At 36.3% G+C, this 18,569-nt stretch overlaps 2 protein-coding genes across 2 annotated transcripts in view; one reads left to right on the forward strand and one right to left on the reverse strand.

Annotated features, from left to right (window-relative positions):
- Positions 1–3,385: 3,385 nt before the first annotated feature.
- Positions 3,386–6,066, reverse strand: tubb1 (tubulin, beta 1 class VI). The gene is made up of 4 exons (XM_038300988.1): positions 5,938–6,066; positions 5,170–5,278; positions 4,893–5,003; positions 3,386–4,713 (listed from the first exon to the last, which is right to left on the reverse strand). Exons 1-4 carry the CDS (start codon positions 5,992–5,994, stop codon positions 3,560–3,562), a joined length of 1,431 nt encoding a protein of 476 aa, XP_038156916.1. The 5' UTR covers positions 5,995–6,066; the 3' UTR covers positions 3,386–3,559.
- A 4,356-nt stretch (positions 6,067–10,422) lies between these two features.
- The window catches only part of LOC119793801 (guanine nucleotide-binding protein G(s) subunit alpha-like), a 38,354-nt gene continuing 30,207 nt past the window's right edge, over positions 10,423–18,569 (forward strand). The window contains exons 1-4 of the mRNA XM_038301102.1: positions 10,423–11,950; positions 13,566–13,638; positions 17,444–17,498; positions 17,598–17,717. Of these exons, the coding sequence (XP_038157030.1) occupies positions 11,812–11,950; positions 13,566–13,638; positions 17,444–17,498; positions 17,598–17,717 (387 nt within the window). The 5' untranslated portion in view covers positions 10,423–11,811. The remainder of the gene's footprint in view (positions 11,951–13,565; positions 13,639–17,443; positions 17,499–17,597; positions 17,718–18,569) is intronic.

Here is an 18,569-nt window from a genome sequence, read left to right on the forward strand (position 1 = left end):
TATTATGGATTTCATTTACTAATGTGCTATATATTTTCATAAAGTATTTCTGATTGTTTATATGTTCTAATCACGTGGTCTGATTTGAAGATGTAGAAGGAAGATGAAAGAAAATGCGTTTCTGTTCATTTTTGACACGTTTTAAAATTACCCAATCTTATAACGATCAATTTAAGAAAAGTGACATCTGTCAGGTATTATTATGTTACCATTAACAAGAGAAATAAATAACAATGATTACTTTCTCATCATAACATTTCTTATAGGGAATGGGTAATATAAGGGGAAACATTTTACCCTAAAAACTTATTTGTTTGAAGCAAGAAAATGGGCAATCAACAAAAAAATTAGAGCAGGTGTTATGAGGACCAAATTGTGGTGTGTAGATGACTGGATCAGAGCATCTCCAAACCTCCAGCTGTTGTGGTGTGTTCCCAGTTTGTAGTGGTTCGATAGTCTCTATCAAATGTTGTGTAATGAATGAAAACTGCATAACGTTTGGCAGGGTTCATTAAATAAAGTGGTAGATGGTCATAATCTAGCAGGACTACTCTAACTCAGATTTCAGATAAAGTCAAGGCTGTATATGATAGAGCATTGTGTCATAGTTGGATGTATATGAGCCTGCGTTGCTACAGACTGATCAGACTGTAAACGTAATTCCCTGTAGGCTATGGCATATTTCAGGAGGGTAATATGTCCAGAGAAAAAGCAGAAATGGTTAATGAATGGTTTGATGAGCTTTAGGCATTGACATGGGCTCAAGATTTCCCAAAGCTAAATTCAAGTGAGCATCTGTTCGATATGTAAGACTAACAAGCATGATCCAGTAGACCCCACTTAATAAATGACAGAACTTGAAGGATCTACTACCAATAACATCAGATACCACAGCACATCCCTAGAGGTCTCCCTGATTCACTGCTTCAATGAGCCAGGGCTGTTTGTCAATATAAGGGGAGTGTCGGCCTAGTGGTTAGAGCGGCGCGCTTGTGCTTTGAGAAGGTTGCAAGAACCCACTTCGATCCCTGCAGCCTGCACTCTGGGTCCCTGAGCAAGACCTTTAACCCCACACTGCTCCCCAAGGGTATGGGTTAAATGCAGAGGTAAATTTCTCCAGTGTGAGATCAATATCAATAATTATTATAATTTAGAATTTTACTAAAAGTCTATGAAGACATGAACATTTCCCCTTCAGCTATTCTGATATTTTTACTAAAGCTGTTACTAAAGTAAACATTGAAAGTTTTATTGCAAGTCTTTTTTAGACATATCTATTTCACAATATTTCTACTTTGCTTAATTGAGACCTTGTTGGCCCTACAGGAATATATTAGTCGGCATTTTAACCAATAATACACATAGGATGTAATGTTTCACAGTGCCGTACAAGAGATCAGTCAACTTTACTGCAGAGTGAAGGGACATCTCAAAGTCAGTTGTCCTTATCTTGGAGTGAACACGCTCTGTCAATGTCATGCATAATCGCAGGGCTCCAGACTTGGGCAAGTGGGAGGAAACAGTGTGACAGCCTTGAACGGTATCATGTTGGCGTGCTATCAGAGTCCTTTCCAACACTACAGTTTGGCCAGTTTTACTTCAAATTATCAAACATACTGTCAGGGGAGACATATATATATATATATATATATATATATATATATATATATATATATATATATATATATATATATATATATATATATATATATATATATATATATATATATATATATATATATATATATATATATATATATATATATATATATATATATTAGGTTTTAATGAATGTTCCTTTTTACATACACAAAAAAATATTATTTAAATATCACAAATATTTTTAAAGGTGTAGATTCGATAGAAATGCAAAAAGTATTTTTTCCTAAAGATATACAAATAAATTCATCAAATATTTCAAAGAGAAAAAAACTAATTACAATGACTGATAAAACAAAAAAAAACATGTATTGTTGCAAAAATATTTGTATTTTTACATACAGGAGTTACATAAATGCTTGATAACCTAAACAGCTTTTTTTTGATAATATCAATAATAATAATAACAACAATAAAAAGAAAAAAGAATAATAATACCAATTTTTTCTTTTAGCTGATTTCTTTCTTATAAATGCATTAACATATAATACACCCATGGAATGGAAAAAATAAAGCTGAATTAATTAGTCTGCACAAAAACACATATCAAGCTGACAGCTTTTAAGCAGTGAGCCACAGGTTTCATCTTACAATGTTAACAGGAACACAAGGACATTCATACAGACCTGGCTGGATTAAATATTTTATTTTACTGCTGTTTACTATAAACTCTAACCTTATGTGCACCTTCACTGACGTTAATCTAGATGTCACAACTCTCACTCCACAAAGAGTGAATGGACCACTTGTTATGTAATGTTTTACATTGGTTATTGTTTTATTTCACCATTGATAAATTGTCTGGATTACAGCTACCTCACTCTTCTGACATGATTTTTTACTATTTAATGGCTCAGAGCTCCCAGCATAAAGCTCCCAATAGATTATACTATACCCTCAACATTATACTAATTAGAAATTGCATATTCGAGTTTCTAAGGGTCAGTTATATGAGCCATGTCTGTGGGTGTGGTATCTTTCACTTTCAATGAGGTGTTTATGTTTCAAATATAATTTTTCATGGGTTTTATAAGAGAAGCATGATGTGCATGTGCACAGTGAGTCTAGAGTGGATGGATATGAATTCATCCTAGCTGAATTTGGTGAAGAAAAGGCATTAATCATCTTTTTAAACTCTTTTTTTTTTACTTTGATTAAAGACAATCAAAGGGTCAGCAGAGAACAAAAAGCAAAAGGTTAACATAAATTCAAATTACAAACTTACTAAGTATTAAATAAATGCAGCTAATGTATACACCCCTCTGTCATTCATCCTTCCAATGAAAATTTCCAATAGGCCTACCAGAATTTTCCTTCTGGAGAGCAGTGATGTCCTGACCTTTCTCCCTAAAGTCAATTTCTACATACAATCTGAGGCCTTCCAAAGTGTTTGGTGGGTAAATCTGTCTCATTAGTCCTGGGTCTACCCTGCGGCATCTTCTTGGCATAGAATGTATTTATTTCTATGAGCTGAAAGGTTATCCAAAAGCTAAAAAAAAGTCCTAAAACACTGCCCTCTATACAGCCTTGCTTTAATCTCATTAAGGAAACCAAAGTATTTCGGCTCAATTTGCATGTTTTCTAAGCCATAACAAGGCTTTTGTTGGGCTATTCTTTTAAACTCTGAACTCAACGCTAATCCAGACATTTTGAATAGAGAAAACTTTCTGGATGGGAAGCGAAACGTCTTCAAACTTGGAAAACAAAGTCCAGTGTTTTTTTTTTGTTGCTTTTTTAACCTTTTTTGGGATGACCTGACCTGAATGACTGAGAATCTTCATCAGCAAACCAAAGTATTAAACAGCTTAACCTACAAATATCAAAATTAGTTTACAAAGAAATGAGCTACAAGGTCTTAATTCTTTTCCCCAAAGAGTCCTTCGTTGTGAAGCTGTATTTGTCACCCACACTCCTCATCTACAGTTTCTTTAATGGTTTCAATCACTGTTTCCAGTTTGGTTTCAGTCTGAGACTGAAACTTTGTGGTCCCTGCAGATGAGGGTCCTTCCTCTTCTTCATCTTCTAGTTCCCAATCTAGATCAGCAGTTGCATCTTGGTACTGCTGGTACTCTGACACCAGGTCATTAAGGTTACTCTCTGCCTCTGTGAACTCCATCTCATCCATACCCTCTCCTGTGTACCAGTGGAGGAACGCCTTCCGTCTAAACATCAGGGAGAACTGCTCTCCCACTCGGCGGAATATCTCCTGAATGGCTGTGTTGTTGCCGATGAATGTAGAAGCCATTTTTAGACCTCGAGGAGGGATATCGCACACAGCCACCTTTACATTATGGGGGATCCATTCGACAAAGTAGGCACTGTTTTTTTGCTGTATTGCAAGCATCTGCTCATCCACCTCTTTGGTGGACATCCTGCCTCGGAAGACACCAGCCACTGTTAGGTAGCGCCCCCGCCGTGGGTCGCATGCCGTCATCATGTTTCGGGCATCAAACATCTGCTGGGTAAGTTCAGGCACAGTGAGAGCTCTGTATTGCTGGCTACCCCTTGGTGTCAGAGGGGCAAAGCCTGGCATGAAGAAGTGGAGACGGGGGAAAGGCACCATGTTGACAGCCAGCTTCCTAAGGTCAGCATTAAGTTGTCCTGGAAACCTAAGAGAGGTTGTGACCCCACTCATGGTCATAGAGACCAAGTGGTTGAGATCCCCGTAAGTTGGTGTGGTCAATTTCAGGGTACGGAAACAGATGTCATAGAGAGCCTCGTTGTCAATGCAGAAAGTCTCATCTGTGTTCTCCAAGAGCTGATGTACGGAGAGCGTGGCATTATAAGGCTCCACCACTGTGTCAGAGACTTTAGGAGAAGGCATGATGCTAAAGGTAGTCATGATCCGATCTGGGTAGTCCTCTCTGATCTTATTGATGAGTAGGGTACCCATGCCGGAGCCTGTGCCACCCCCCAGCGAGTGAACCAGCTGAAAGCCTTGGAGGCAATCGCAGCTTTCACTCTCGTTCCTCACCCGGTCCATCACCTGCTCCACTAACTCCGCACCCTCGGTGTAGTGGCCCTTTGCCCAGTTGTTTCCAGCTCCTGAGCTCCCTGCAATGCCAGATTTAAAGAAGGTAGGTTAGTTTTACCACAATAGTTAGGTGCAAATACTCAACAGTTTAGGCTTTAATTAAGGTTGTTTTTTTCGTGTAAAGTAACCTTTCCAAAAGTGAAACTGAAATGGATAATAACAATAATAATATTGTGTTTTTCTTTGATGTTTGCCTCACCATGGATGAAGTTGTCTGGTCTAAAGAGAGCACCAATGCGACTTCCTCTGACACTGTCCATAGTGCCAGGCTCCAAGTCCACAAGCAGTGCTCTTGGGACAAATTTACCACCTATAACCAAAATCAATGCATTTAAAAAAAATGATTGGAAATATACATCTCAAATCAATGTATTTCTGTGATTTAACAATAAGCCATTTACTGAAAACATAACAACAGAAAATCAGGAAATTAGGTTTTGAACAACACTGGTCAAACAGATGAATTGGTGTGGTACCATGCGCCTCATTAAAGTAGACGTTGACCCTCTCCAGTTGGAGATTGCTGTCTCCTTCATAGATACCAGTTGCATTGATCCCATGTTCTTCACTGATTACTTCCCAGAACTGCAACAAAAAGTATTGCTTTAATATGTGACTCATATAAACATATAGAAACACCAAAGCTATTTGGATGAAAAGTATTAAGAAATTAGATTTGTCCCGAATTTTTGCATGGTTCTGTTTGTGTTAAAGAATTTCAAACACAAAACAAAGACATTCTCTATTTGAGTTTTATGATTTTGTATGAGCTAGATCAGGACCAGCTTAAAAATAATAAAACTGCAGTTTAGGATTTCAGGTCATCTGACTGTTTGTAGATTACCACAAAATGTGAAAAAAAAAAAGCATATGTTGCCAATTTTTTATCATTTTGTTGTTCCCCACTCTTGTTTCGTGTTAGCTCTGATAAAAACGTCCCACCCACAGCGTTTCTGCTTTGGTTCTTATCTTTTTAAAGGGAGCTTGACAGGGAACACCCTCTGTCACTCACAATAAGTGACAGACCAAATGCAGAAGTCAAAATATTTACAAGAATAATTATACAAGAACAATTATACAGAATAGTAAATACGCATACGGTTTAGTAATAGTCCATATTGTTCTTATAAATGTCGTACTTCATCATATTCCCATACCAAATCAAGCATTTTAAATGCCAGTTATGTGGTTCATGTGAAATTATATACAGATGATATTTTTGTTAATGTTGCCTTTTTTATTACCTTTGAGCCGATCTGGTTGCCACATTGTCCAATTTGCAGATGTACAATTTCACGCATGATGATCGAAAGACAGTCCACAGAGCAGCTGAGGGTCCAAGATAGTCCTCAGTGCTCCCATCTGTCTTATATATGAGAGCAGAAATGATGTCATCAGTGACATAAGGAAGTGCACCATTTCAAAAAAAAAAAAAAAAAAAAAGTTATAGTCCAAGAACTCACAATGAAATCTTATTATTCTGCACTGTAATAGTCTTATTCATCTTGGCTACTGTAGGTTAAATGATCTTACAAGGAGCAACAGTCTTGTAGACTTTTTGTAGCCTTTTGTCTGAATTTGTTTATCTATTTAAAAAATTGTGTTTTTAATTGTTCAGCGTATGGCTACCTGCTGGCTATGTCAACTCCATAACTTGTTATTTTCTCTGGCTACATCTATGCATTTATGCAAAATATTACATTTTATAAACAAATGCTTATAAGTGTACTTTATCAGCATGGGGTTGCTTCTTAGAGAGATATTAAGGTAAAACATTTTTTTTTTTGGTTAAACTTCTCATTTTAATGTGCAGAAGAAATTATTTGCTCTTCAGCCAAATAAGATTTTTGTACTGGTCCAATATATGGTATTGATGAGTTGGAGAAATTGTAATAAAGGTGACTGGAAGTGGATCATTTTATTTTATTGATAAGCTTCAAATAACATGTATCTCAGCAACTGCATCATTGAGATCCCCCATGCAAACTCAGTCCCACTACTTCTCACATAATATAACAATATTTTACAACATTTCTTCTCTTCCAAATAAAATATTATTTTTACATTCATTACATTTTATTTTTTTACATTCAAAATGTAATCCCAACAGTAAAAAAAAACAAAAAAAACTAAGATTGCTTCTCCATTATCGTGGCATTGCTGTTAAATGGTCAGCTTTGAGGGATGCTGTAATCTAGTGGATAAATACCGTTATGACAGGTTACAAGTGAATAATCTGAAAGTCATTTGATTGGTCTAATTTAAAATTGTCAGATTAAAAGTTTTAGCTTGAAGTTTATAGTTTGATAATAAAAAGCAAAAACTGATTTAATTCCAAGTAAATTGTAAGCTTCTTTCCTGTTTCTTTTTAGCGTTTATATCACAGGCTTGGCGTAAATGAAATACAAATAAATATTCCTATATTTCTAATATTCAAAAGGCAATTTAGGGTACTATATCTTCTTGAGCAAGCAACTGAACAGTTCAAGAGCTTCAGTAATGTTCCAAACTTTATAGAACTGTCTGCATCATTTGATTTTAAATTCTTAGATGTTGAATTTCTAATTAAAACGTATAAGTACAGTACTAATAGATGTTACATTTATAAAATTCTTTTGTTTATCGTGAGTTACATCTTTAGAAAGTTTTACATTACAAAAAAGTAAGAGAATAACAGGTGGCGAAGGACAAGTGTGGATAACAACAGCTGTCTTTTATAGGTCTGTCCTAAAGGGATAGTTCGGGATTTTTGACATGAATCTGTATGGCATCCCCATCACCAGTGTCATGCAATCACACTGACTTACCCCTGGCAGCATCCTGTGAGCAGAGTTCTCGTCCAGCTTTGGTCAAGCCGAAAGTAGTCCGGCAGGTTTGCTAGACCCAGCGAAATAAAACGTTTCTCTTCCCAAAACATTATGTGTTCAAAAGAGCGATATTTTTGCATCCCAAAAACATTGTAGTGGAAAAAGTCACACGTCGTTATCACTTGGTCCTATTTTCTCTCTGTTCGTATCAGTGCGCGCGACACCATCAGCCAGATGCATGTCTCGCTCCGCCTAGCTCCTAGCTAGGCGGAGCGAGACATGCATCTGGCTGTTGTTGAGCTCGCTGTCAGAATGACGGCGCGCACTGATACGAACAGAGAGAAAATAGGACCAAGTGATAACAATCGACTGTATATTTTTAATTTATGTCTGAAATAAAAAGTATAGTTTTAAGATATGCTACTTTTTTTCTTTTCCACAAAAGAAACCAGGCCAAAGCTAAAACTTACCTGGACCTTCATGGGAATATATTTTATCCAGGTAAATGTTTTGGCCGACATTTAAAAAAGTCAGGTAGAAAAACACAAAGCAGCGACTAAAGAAAACTGTAGCTGCATTGAAACACGGTGGTGGAAGCTTCATGAATTAAGAGACGCTTTAAAAAATGCTGCTTTTTTTTTTTTAGAAGAATTGTATGGGACATAAGTCACATTCAAGGCAAAAAAAAAATATTTTTTAACAATATAACACTTTTTTATGCCCCCCCCCCCCCCCCCCCCCCCCAAAAAAAAAAAATACTGGAACTTTCAACAGAGACATTCTACATTCTATAAGCTCCTGCAGATGTTCAGAATAACTGTGATTAAAAAAAGCCAACATATGCCCAATTTTTCATCTTGTTTTTAAATTTAGTTTGGAATTTTATTGTATGCATAATTCACAAAGAAAAATTGCCTCTATATGTTTTTGATCATTTTAGGATGTTCACATCTTTCTGTGATTTACTGAAACTGTTTACTGCACATTTATATTTTACCTTTTTTACTGTAAACATGGAGGCTTGTATGAATGTTTAATATAAAGACATTGCTTTTGATCAACTTGCATGCAGCAATGATTTAAGTTAAAGCTTTTAGTCCACATGTGGTATACTGTCTTGTTCTGTGTGTGTGTGTCTGGGATTTCTTTATAACATAATCCATAATCTTTCAGAGTTTTTAATGTAGGCTGGGTAGACTGATAATCATTTTTGCCTCAAAGAGGGCGCCTCTCCCCTTCTGTATATCTCTGCTTCTTGACGCTCCGGGCAATCATGTGATCCGACCAAAGACCGACTCTGTTTTAAAGACCAGAGTCAAGCCACAGCAAGGCGGAAATCAGCAACACCACTTTTTTACGCTTCAAATTAAAAGCCCGAAACTTCATAGAGGGCAAAAAAAAAAAAAAAGAAGAAAAACTGTTCTTCAGGTTATCAATAGAACATGAACAAAACAATACAATACTTTACAATAAATTACTGCCCAAAAAGTGTTCTATCATAATTTGATATCTTGCTAAAGAAGCAAACATTTGTTAATTATGCTTGAAATACTACTTGTGGCTATTTGTGCTTTTATTATTTAAATTGATTTGTTTTTATATATTAATTGAATAATTCCTACTATAACTAATTCTAAACAAATTTTTCAGTAGCCTGCTTGTACTTGAGATACACATATGACCCCTAAACTAAATAGGGAAATCTGTTTGCCTTTGAGATATTATATATATATATGTATATATAAATTGTTTGTTTTGCTTTTTTGGGACATTTCAAATTACTGTTAATCTAAATCTCATCCTCACCATAGGCTAGATAGATTAAAAACATTGAAACTAGGCAGAAATGTGTAAAACTAGTATTGAAGATGGTAATAATAAAAAAAGTAATAAAGTTTTTTTTTTATTATGGGAACAACAATTTATATTTTGATTTAGTCTAAAACATGCTGATAGACAATAATTCTTAAGAAATCTTTAAGTAAACATGTTTTCTGTTCAAGGAACAAAGCAGAAAATGAACAGACCCCCAAAGGTTTTATACATTTTATTCAAATCTATTGATTTAAATCTTACTTACTTTTCTAGATCCAACAATGCAAATCAGGTCAAAGATATTTAAGTGACAGCGGAAAAAAATAAATGTTGTGTCAGAATTCAAATACCTAGGCATCCTAATAGACTCTAAATCCCAGTTCAAAAAGGTGGGAAACAGAGTTAAATTCAATATTACAAATTTCCGTTTCATCAGATAGAACTTGTCACTCCAGGCAGCTAAATGTTCATGTACAGTATGGTTCTGTCCCACATCACCTACTGTCTTACAACCTGGTCACAGGCTTAGAAAACCCACACTAAAACCTTTAGAATCTCTTTACAAACAAAGAATAAAAAATTAGGATAAAAAAAAAACATCAAAATATCACCATTGTGCCATTAAACTAAAACATAAGTTTCTAAGCTGGGAAAACGTCATCAAGTATGCAAACCTCTGTCTGTTTTACAAAATAATCCATGGTCTGTCATCTCCTCCACTCAGTCAGTTTGTGAAAATCAGGAACACGCCGACAGTAACACGAGGGTCGGCTAGAGGAGACTGTGTTGTTCCTCTGCGTAAAAGTGTTTTTAGTCAAATCACTTATTCTGTATTTTGAAGAGTTTTGAAGAGTTATAGCTGTTTTTGTTTCTTTTTATATTTTTATTTTTCATTGTAAAATGCTTACTGTTGTGTTTTTTTTAGGTAGACAATATTAACATCTGTCCAGGGGACAACAGATTCTGGTGCATTTGCAGGAATGCTTTTTTAATGTTCACATCCCTGTCAATTAAATAAATAAAATTACATTTGTGCTTTTATTGCGAAAGGTTCACCGGAAAATAGGTTGGTTATCATTGAAAGCTTTACATCGGTTCTTCATTCCCAGGGTTCCGTGAGAGCCGTTTGCCCCACCCCACCTCTTCAGCGCTATCTATCTCAATGTACAATTCTCAGAGAGAGAAAAAAAAAAACGGGGGCAAAAATAATTGAGAGAAACACCGCGAACGGATCGACTCTAACCTACCCGACCGGTTGAACGGAGCGGCCGCGGGCTATCGGCTCCGAAACCAACTGCCTATCTCCGTTTGGATGAAGTGAGTGAAAAAAAAAAGCCCCACCGCGGTATGTTCATGTATCATGCACATGTAACCATAATCTGCTGTACGGATTCAAAAGGAATACAAAAAACCCAGAGAGCTGACAGCGGACCGTGCTTCTGCTGCTGCTTGCGCCAAAACGGGGAACAGAGCGAAGGATTTCCACGGTTATCGGCCGGATATTTGGACGGTCAGACGCCGAGAGCTGCCTCTGCTCGGCCGGAGGAGGTTTCCGATGTGAGGAGAAACACAAATTAACGCCACGGAGAGAAAAGCGAAAGAATAGCGGCCTTTTTCCCCCCCTTTTCTGCTTTTTTTATTCAATCAAACAAAAAGGCCAGACAGCAGCATCTATTGACCGAAGACAGGATTGATTTTTTTTGACACAGGATATTATCAGTAAGGTTGCTCAGAGCCATCCTAAAAAAAAGAAAAAAGAAAATGTGATTTTTTTTTTTTTTGGGTGAAGAAGACCTGGTGTAGCCTGATGATTCACATGCCGTCATTTTAAGAGGACATATTTATTATTTTATTTTCTCTCCCACTCGTCCTCTATTGTTTGCAATCCTTTCGATCTACCAACCTGAATTTCTCCAGTTTTATTTAGGAGTGAATAAAAGGAGAGGCTTGAAGAACATAGCATAGTCTGCTTGAAATGGATTGAATGGCAGAGGGAGATTTCAGAAGAAGATGGGCTCCTGAGGGGACATTAGCTGAAAAAAATAGATATTTAGATCATCAACATACAGATAATAATAAAATAATCTGAGGCTGGTGTTTGAGATCCATACGCATTGAAGGAATTTGATGTGGTTCATTCATGAGCAGCCAGAAAACTGGAAATCCCACATCCACTCTCCTATCAGCATTGATGACTTCATTGCGGATTTACAGTGAAAAACACGGGAATCAAGTGTTGGAGAGGGCGGGATCCTTTTTCTGCTCTTCTCATCTCCCTTTGCTGATGGGTTTCCAGTGAATACCCACCTCCAATAATCAAGGTGAAGTCTACTACCTGGCATCTGCTTCATCTGAAGAACATACATGTCACCATTTCTGAGCTGGGTGTTCTTCTGCTGGTCCAGTTGAGGAATTTAGGGTTCAAACACATCCACCCACCTTGAACCTTTCTGTGAGCCCATCACTGGATCTGTTTGTTTGTTTGGTTTTGGGAAGATGGGCTGTCTTGGGAATAGTAAGACTGAAGACCAACGAAATGAGGAGAAGCTTCAGAGGGTGGCAAACAAAAGGATAGACAGGCAGCTGCAGAAAGACAAACAGATATACCGTGCCACTCATCGACTTCTCCTGTTAGGTAGGTGTTATTTTTGTTTTTCTCCTTCATATATAATAAAAATATCAGTTTTGTTGCCTTTTTTCTCAAATGCAGCAGTTGTTTCAGGTTGAAGCAGGGAAAATGCTGAGAGATTATTTCTGCAAGGCATTAAAAAATGATGCATCTAACACAAATTTCACCGGTTTTAGTTTTGACTCTGAGATTTTGGTATAAAATAAAGTCCTGCATTGTGGGGGTTCATTAAGGAGGCAGATAGCTGAACATGTGAGAGACAGGAGACCAGACACCACCATCTGTGTGAAGGCAGCACGCTCAGGCGCCACACAGAGACCAGGAGGCCGCTCTTACATGCTCCTTTCTCCTTCCAAAAACCCTGCTGATGATCTGCTGTTTGTGTTAACAGTCAGGGTCCTGGATGCCTTCACTTTGGTTCACTTTGATCAAATTAAATGCTCCATAATAGAAAAATATATATAAAAATCAGCTGTTTGTTATTTTTGACTTTTAGGCCTCATGATAGGGCACTTCATGCATGTTGAAGAGTTAGTATCCTGTTAAACCTCGGAGTGCAAATTAGGATTACCATTAGGATTAGTAGCTTCCCTTGAACGCCTGTGGGGCTCGTTTTTAATCTGAAACTGATCCCAGATTTGTGCACACACACATTAAAGCTGTAAATAGCAGTTTGGGGGGCGGGGAGATGCTGTTGGATTCCTAGGAAGCACACAGGGCTATTTCTGACACCAAATTCACAGTTAGCATATTGAATCAGGCTGTTTGTTTGTGTTTGTTTGATTCTTTCTGATCGGGTGTTTTCATGCTTTGGCCCATAAAACAAGCTCTCTTGGAATTAACTTTAAAAGTTTTCCTGCATCCCCTGGTCACATGGCATCAGCCAACATGCTTGAATGTGGCGGTCATGAAATACCGCTGATAATTGTTTTTTTTACCTTATGGGGCATAGTGACATTAAAGCTTATTGTTGCAAGGGTAGTTTTATCCATAATTAATTATTATTTATAAAGAAATAGAAGTAAAACGGACAATTACAGGTTATTAGTTAAAAGTTAAAGGTTAAAGTGAGTGTGATATGTGGTTTTTAGACAGATATCAAGCCAGAACCTGGGTGTTGGAGTCAGATCCAGTAGTTTTGTCTGGAAACAGATTGGGTTTTAGCATGTAGCTCAAAAACCATAAAATATATATATATATTTTTTTTTTTACCTTTTTATTTGTATATAGTTCCTTTGATACCTAAACGGTTACGGTACATTGATCTCACTAGAAGTATTTCTTGCATTGTAATAAGTAGCTTATATTACAGGCTTACCATTTGCTCTTTATAATAGTATATTTTTTTGTATTTGTTTGTATGAACTTTTTTTCTTTGTCAAGTCGGCCTTGCTTGTGTCTAACATGCAGTACAGCTGCGTAGACGAAGGACAGAGGTTTGGCTTCAGCTATGAAAAACAAAACCCTGAAGTCCAGATAATTGAAATATAAAGGATTATGATCTGATTTAAAAAAAATGCCTCATGGATTTTTTTATGCCGTATTTGTGTTAAAGCTTGTCTTGTTTTTATTTTTATTTATTAATTTTTTCTTCCTAACACCGTTTTGCCTCACCTCTTAGGGGCCGGAGAATCTGGGAAAAGTACGATAGTCAAACAGATGCGAATACTGCACGTCAATGGCTTCAACGCAGAGTAAGTGTTGCTTCTTTTTGTCCACTTTCTGTCCACATTCATGACTTTGGAAAATGACTTAATCAAAGTTTTCAAATCAATACATTGTGTATCCTTAAAATTTAGAAGATCAAGATAAACCTTCCTCACTGAATCTATAGGAGCTTTGCTTTATAGCGAAAAGTTTTTGTAAGTTTTAAAACTGCTTTATTTGATAATTGCATGGCATACATCTTTAAGTTTTGACGTCTTCTGTATTTTTGAAAAAGCAATTATTAATGAAATAGAATCCAATCACAACTGAAGTATTCCCAACTTCCCATATATGGGCATAGATCTTATTAAAGATCTTATTAAAAGAGTGGTTCATCTCAATCTAAGAAAGCATCCAAAAAAATAAAGAGATGATCCATCTTTGTAGAAATACCAAAAATCCAAATTTTTCCGATCCCACTATAACTAGGTTCTGATTAGGGGCGAGTATTGGCGTGGGTGTTACGATGCGACACGTGTCATGATACTTGGGTCATGATATAATATTATCATGATATTGCAATATTACTATATAATGCAATTTGTTTTTTTTATTTAGTTCTTTTGGTACCTATTATGTTTGGAGGGCAGAGATAGCCCATTTTCTCTCATTGCTTTAGGTAAAAAAGTTTTTTTTTTTTCTTTTAATCGATATTAGGAACAAAAAAAAAAACGATATTATAGAGGGCAGCCTAAAATCACGATATATCGCTAAATCTTTTTTTTTTTTTTTTTTTCACACCCCTAGTTCTGATGGCAATGACACGTTATTTGGTGCTGAACACGAACCGCTCAAATAAGTCTGTGTCAGAGCAGATTGATTAGGAAGTTAGGGGAAAGAGAAAGGTTTGCCCTCTAAAGGGAAGCTGTAGTTTCTAACACGTGTAGAGACATGTCGGTAATTATTACAGGAGGCGAGTGAGCGAAAGCTTTCAGCAGGTAACAGGAAGGCTGATAGTCTGACAGCAAAGTTGCTGTTTAATCCGTTTTAAACCTCTATCTGTCCTGAAATTAGCTCGGTTTGGAAACGACGGCAGGATTTTGGAAATCTAAATTAAAGTGAGGGTCTGTAACATGATGAATATGCACTGAAGCCTTTTCTTTATAAAGAAAAAAACACAGTTTTATGTGAGCTATTTAAAATTGAACAGGCTTAAAACAGCTTTAAATGTTTTCCTAATTTATTTTTAAATCTAAAGTAAAACTGTTTCACAGGGATTATGTTCTTTCACACAGTATGATGCTTTCTATTTAAATAATTCCTGGACATGCATGGCAGGAAGGGTTGGAAACATTATATCACAGATCTTAAAAAGAAATCAAAACCCAGAGATCCGAAATGGGACTCCAGTTTTAACTGCTGCATTTGTATGTTGAACCCATTTTAGAGTCCGAGGCTCAAATATGAAGGAGGTGAAAAAAGGTTGCTGTGCTTTTTGAGCTGAATTTTACTGCGGATTATTGTGTTTGTTGTATTTCTTTTTTGTTTACAAATAAGGTTTAATAAGATTTTTTTAATGCTTCTGATTTTAGTCAGTTTTAAGTGTATGGGTAAAACAATTACAATGGGATTGATTGTCTCTGTGGCGTGCAAACATCCAGGAACACTCCACACTTTTTATTTAGTCCCTATCATGCTTTCAAACATTCATCTTGCCGCTGGGTGCCGAGCAGACGCCCTTGTCTTGTGAGTTTCCTAAAACTTGATCCATTGTTGATGTGAGGGAAACAAGTCCTTTTTTTATTCTTAAAGCTAGATCTGATTCCTAGAAAGCTTTTTTTTGTTTTTTTGAGGGAAGGTCAAAATCATGTGGTTGTTGTCAGGTCATGCTGAAACCAGTGAGTGGGATAAAAGCAGTGACATCAAGTTAGAATGCGTTTGAAGTGTGTCTGTAACCCAGAGGGTGTACTCAGTATTTGTAATATTAATCACAGAATTAACAAAATAAAATAAAAAAATGTCAGAAAAGCAAAAAAAAGGGAAAAATCCATGTCAAGACCTCTTAACAGTTTTAATACTCCGATAAAATGTTTGAAAGAACAGTTCTCAATAGGAAATAGGAAGGGTTGTTGTGCAGCGATACATTTAAGTAGCTTTTTTTAAGTTACGTATGAATTAGTATGACATGAATCAAAAATTAAGTTATTAAAATAAAGTTCAATAAATTATATGCAGCTCTCACAGACTTTATTTGACAACCTGCTTCTGATTATGGAAATGTATAACATCATAAGAGGTTACCCTATTGTAGATTATCTTTTTTATCAAAAGATAAAGATATGCTTTGACTTATACTCTGTTCTGTGCATTTTAGAAAAATAAACAGCTAATTGAATGAAAACAGTTTATATAGATGTAGCGATAAAGAACAGTTTATTTTTAAAGAAACATTTTCAAGTAATTTGTCATTCAGTTGTATTTGGAAATCTAAAGACAACTTGTTTCTAAATACTAATGCAAAGTTTTTTTTCCGTCTGTGTTTAAAAATGAAGCTTCAAAGAGAGATTTTCTTTGAGAATATTAAGTTGGATTTGCTTACTTGAGGAAGTAAGGTTTGAAAAGCATTATAAAAATGTTTTCAGATTTAAATGTGAAACATTCTGGATTATTTTACTTAAAAAATTAGTATAAAAAAGTTTTTGTTAAAAAAAAAATCTCAAATTTCTAAACTCTAGATTATTTTCCATGGATCCATTTCCTTTTCTCCTGAGGTGTTTTATTTTTTTTGTCAGATTTATTTATAGATCAATATGTCTTAAATCTCTAAACTGAACATGAAGCGGGACAGTGGGACTTTATTGTGAAAATAAGCGGCATCATGCAGCCTGTTTATGGTCACACTTTTTTAGCTAAGACAAAATTTCAGCCTAGAAATAAAATATTTATTTTGAAAACTCATCATCCAACTGTGTTTATTGTTAGATGTTGATCAGTTTTCTGTTTGTTTCAAATATTTACTAATTAAAAATAAAAATGTTCAATACACCAGATGGATTTAAATAAATAAAAAAATCAAAATGTAATTGGCTTTGTTCATTGCTCTATGCCTTTATAGTTTGATCCAAAAAAAACAAAATCTAAAAAAAATGCATCCACAGGAATTTCCATTGCCTGATGTTAAACAGTTGTTGCATCTATGAAGCTCATAATCACGCTTTGTATGGCAAAACATGGAAATTATACTTTAGCTTTTATTTAGCATTTCTAATTTTTAAAAACTTTTAAAAAATCACCCCCCCAAGAAATGTACGAATATTCTTCTCCAATATCCCCCTATGCTTACTCTGCTTGTTTTTTTTTTTGTTTTTGTTTTTTTTGTTTGTTGGTGTTTTTAATAAATGGGGTTGTCAAAATTAAGGCCAGCTTCGGCTGTTCTCTTTTCACGTCAGCAAACAGAAAATTCTGAGGTTGCTGTTGCTCAGCAAAATAAGTGTCTGTGCTTCTGGGGCAGCCATAACACTGATGTCAGGTATAATTTACCTCCAGGCTGGTGAAGAGATCCAGGAGAACTTTGTATTATGCAGCACATTCACACTGAATCCCGCTGGCACTAATACAAAAGAAACAAACATCATTCTGGAGTTAGAGACAAATTTTCCCTTCAAACAGTCTTTTTTTTTTTTTTTTGTAGAAAAAAAGATTGCGTGGCGCTTTGATTTCTATATTTGGGCTTTTTAAGGTGATTAATTCCATACAATAAAAATGACTAATTCATGTAGATGCTGAGTCCTCTGCACGGCTCTTTTCTAGAAACATAACAATAAGCTGACGTGTATTCTTTGTTCTTCACAGGGAGAAAAAACAGAAAATTCATGATATTAAAAACAACATAAAAGAAGCTATAGAGGTAAGAAGTTGTTCTTTGAAGTGTGACATTAGCATTGATATTATGTGATGTTTTGGATCAAGTTGTGCTTTATTATTTTCTTCTGCTCTCTCCACCCAGACAATCGTGGCTGCCATGAACACACTCACGCCTCCGTGCCAGTTAGCGTGTCCTGCGAACCAGTTCCGGGTCAATTATGTCCTGGGCCTAGTAAATCAGAAGGACTTTGATTTCCCTACGGTAAGTTGAGAGGCAAACTTTCTACATGTGTACATGCTCCTATGCCAAGCTGCGTAGGATTCAGAAAAATAAAAACACCAAATCAATCTTTGATTCTTAGATAACTTGAGAAAGTCTGAAAATAAGGGATTTATATTGAAATAGTAATAGAGATTAAGCGGAGGTATGTATCTAAACCAACTAGGGCTGCAACAACGAATCGATAAAATCGATAAAAATCGACTTTTAAAAGCGTTGGCAACGAATTTAATCATCGATTAGTTGTGTCGCGCGATTAATGCGTCATCCGCCGCCGCCGTCATCCCGGGGAAGAAAAAAAAATATGGCGGAGCGAGTCAGCGCCGCAGTTGCAGTGTTGCCAACTCAGCGACTTTTCAGACCCCTCCAGCGACTATTTTTTTAAAAAGCGACTAGCGACAAATCTGGCGACTTTTTACGGTGTCACTGGCGGCTTTTGGAGATTCTTACGTGAAAGCATGTATCGTTCCTACTCTTGTCCTCCAGCGGCAGCTGCTGCCGTGGGGCGCCTCCCCCATCCCAACGCCTTTCTCCCTCTCCCACAAGAATCCCTCTCAGCGCTGCAGTCCGAGCCGCAGGATTTTAGTGAGGAGTTTATCCTCAGCTTCCAGACTGCAAATGAAGCGCGCATGCCCCGGGATTGACGGCGCAAATTGATCACAATAATTAAAATAGCCTGCGCTTTGTAAAGTGAAAAAAGTCGTAACATGCAACTTTTGTAAAAACAAATAAACATGGCACGGAAGCACCACTGTTATGACGCAGCACCTGAAAAGAAAACATGTTGGAGCCTTCAATGGCAGTGAAGAGAGCTGATCAGCAGGATGAGTAACC

The sequence above is a fragment of the Cyprinodon tularosa genome, unplaced genomic scaffold, assembly GCF_016077235.1.
Source record: "Cyprinodon tularosa strain WSP-4 unplaced genomic scaffold, ASM1607723v1 ctg10, whole genome shotgun sequence".
Taxonomy (NCBI): domain Eukaryota; kingdom Metazoa; phylum Chordata; class Actinopteri; order Cyprinodontiformes; family Cyprinodontidae; genus Cyprinodon; species Cyprinodon tularosa.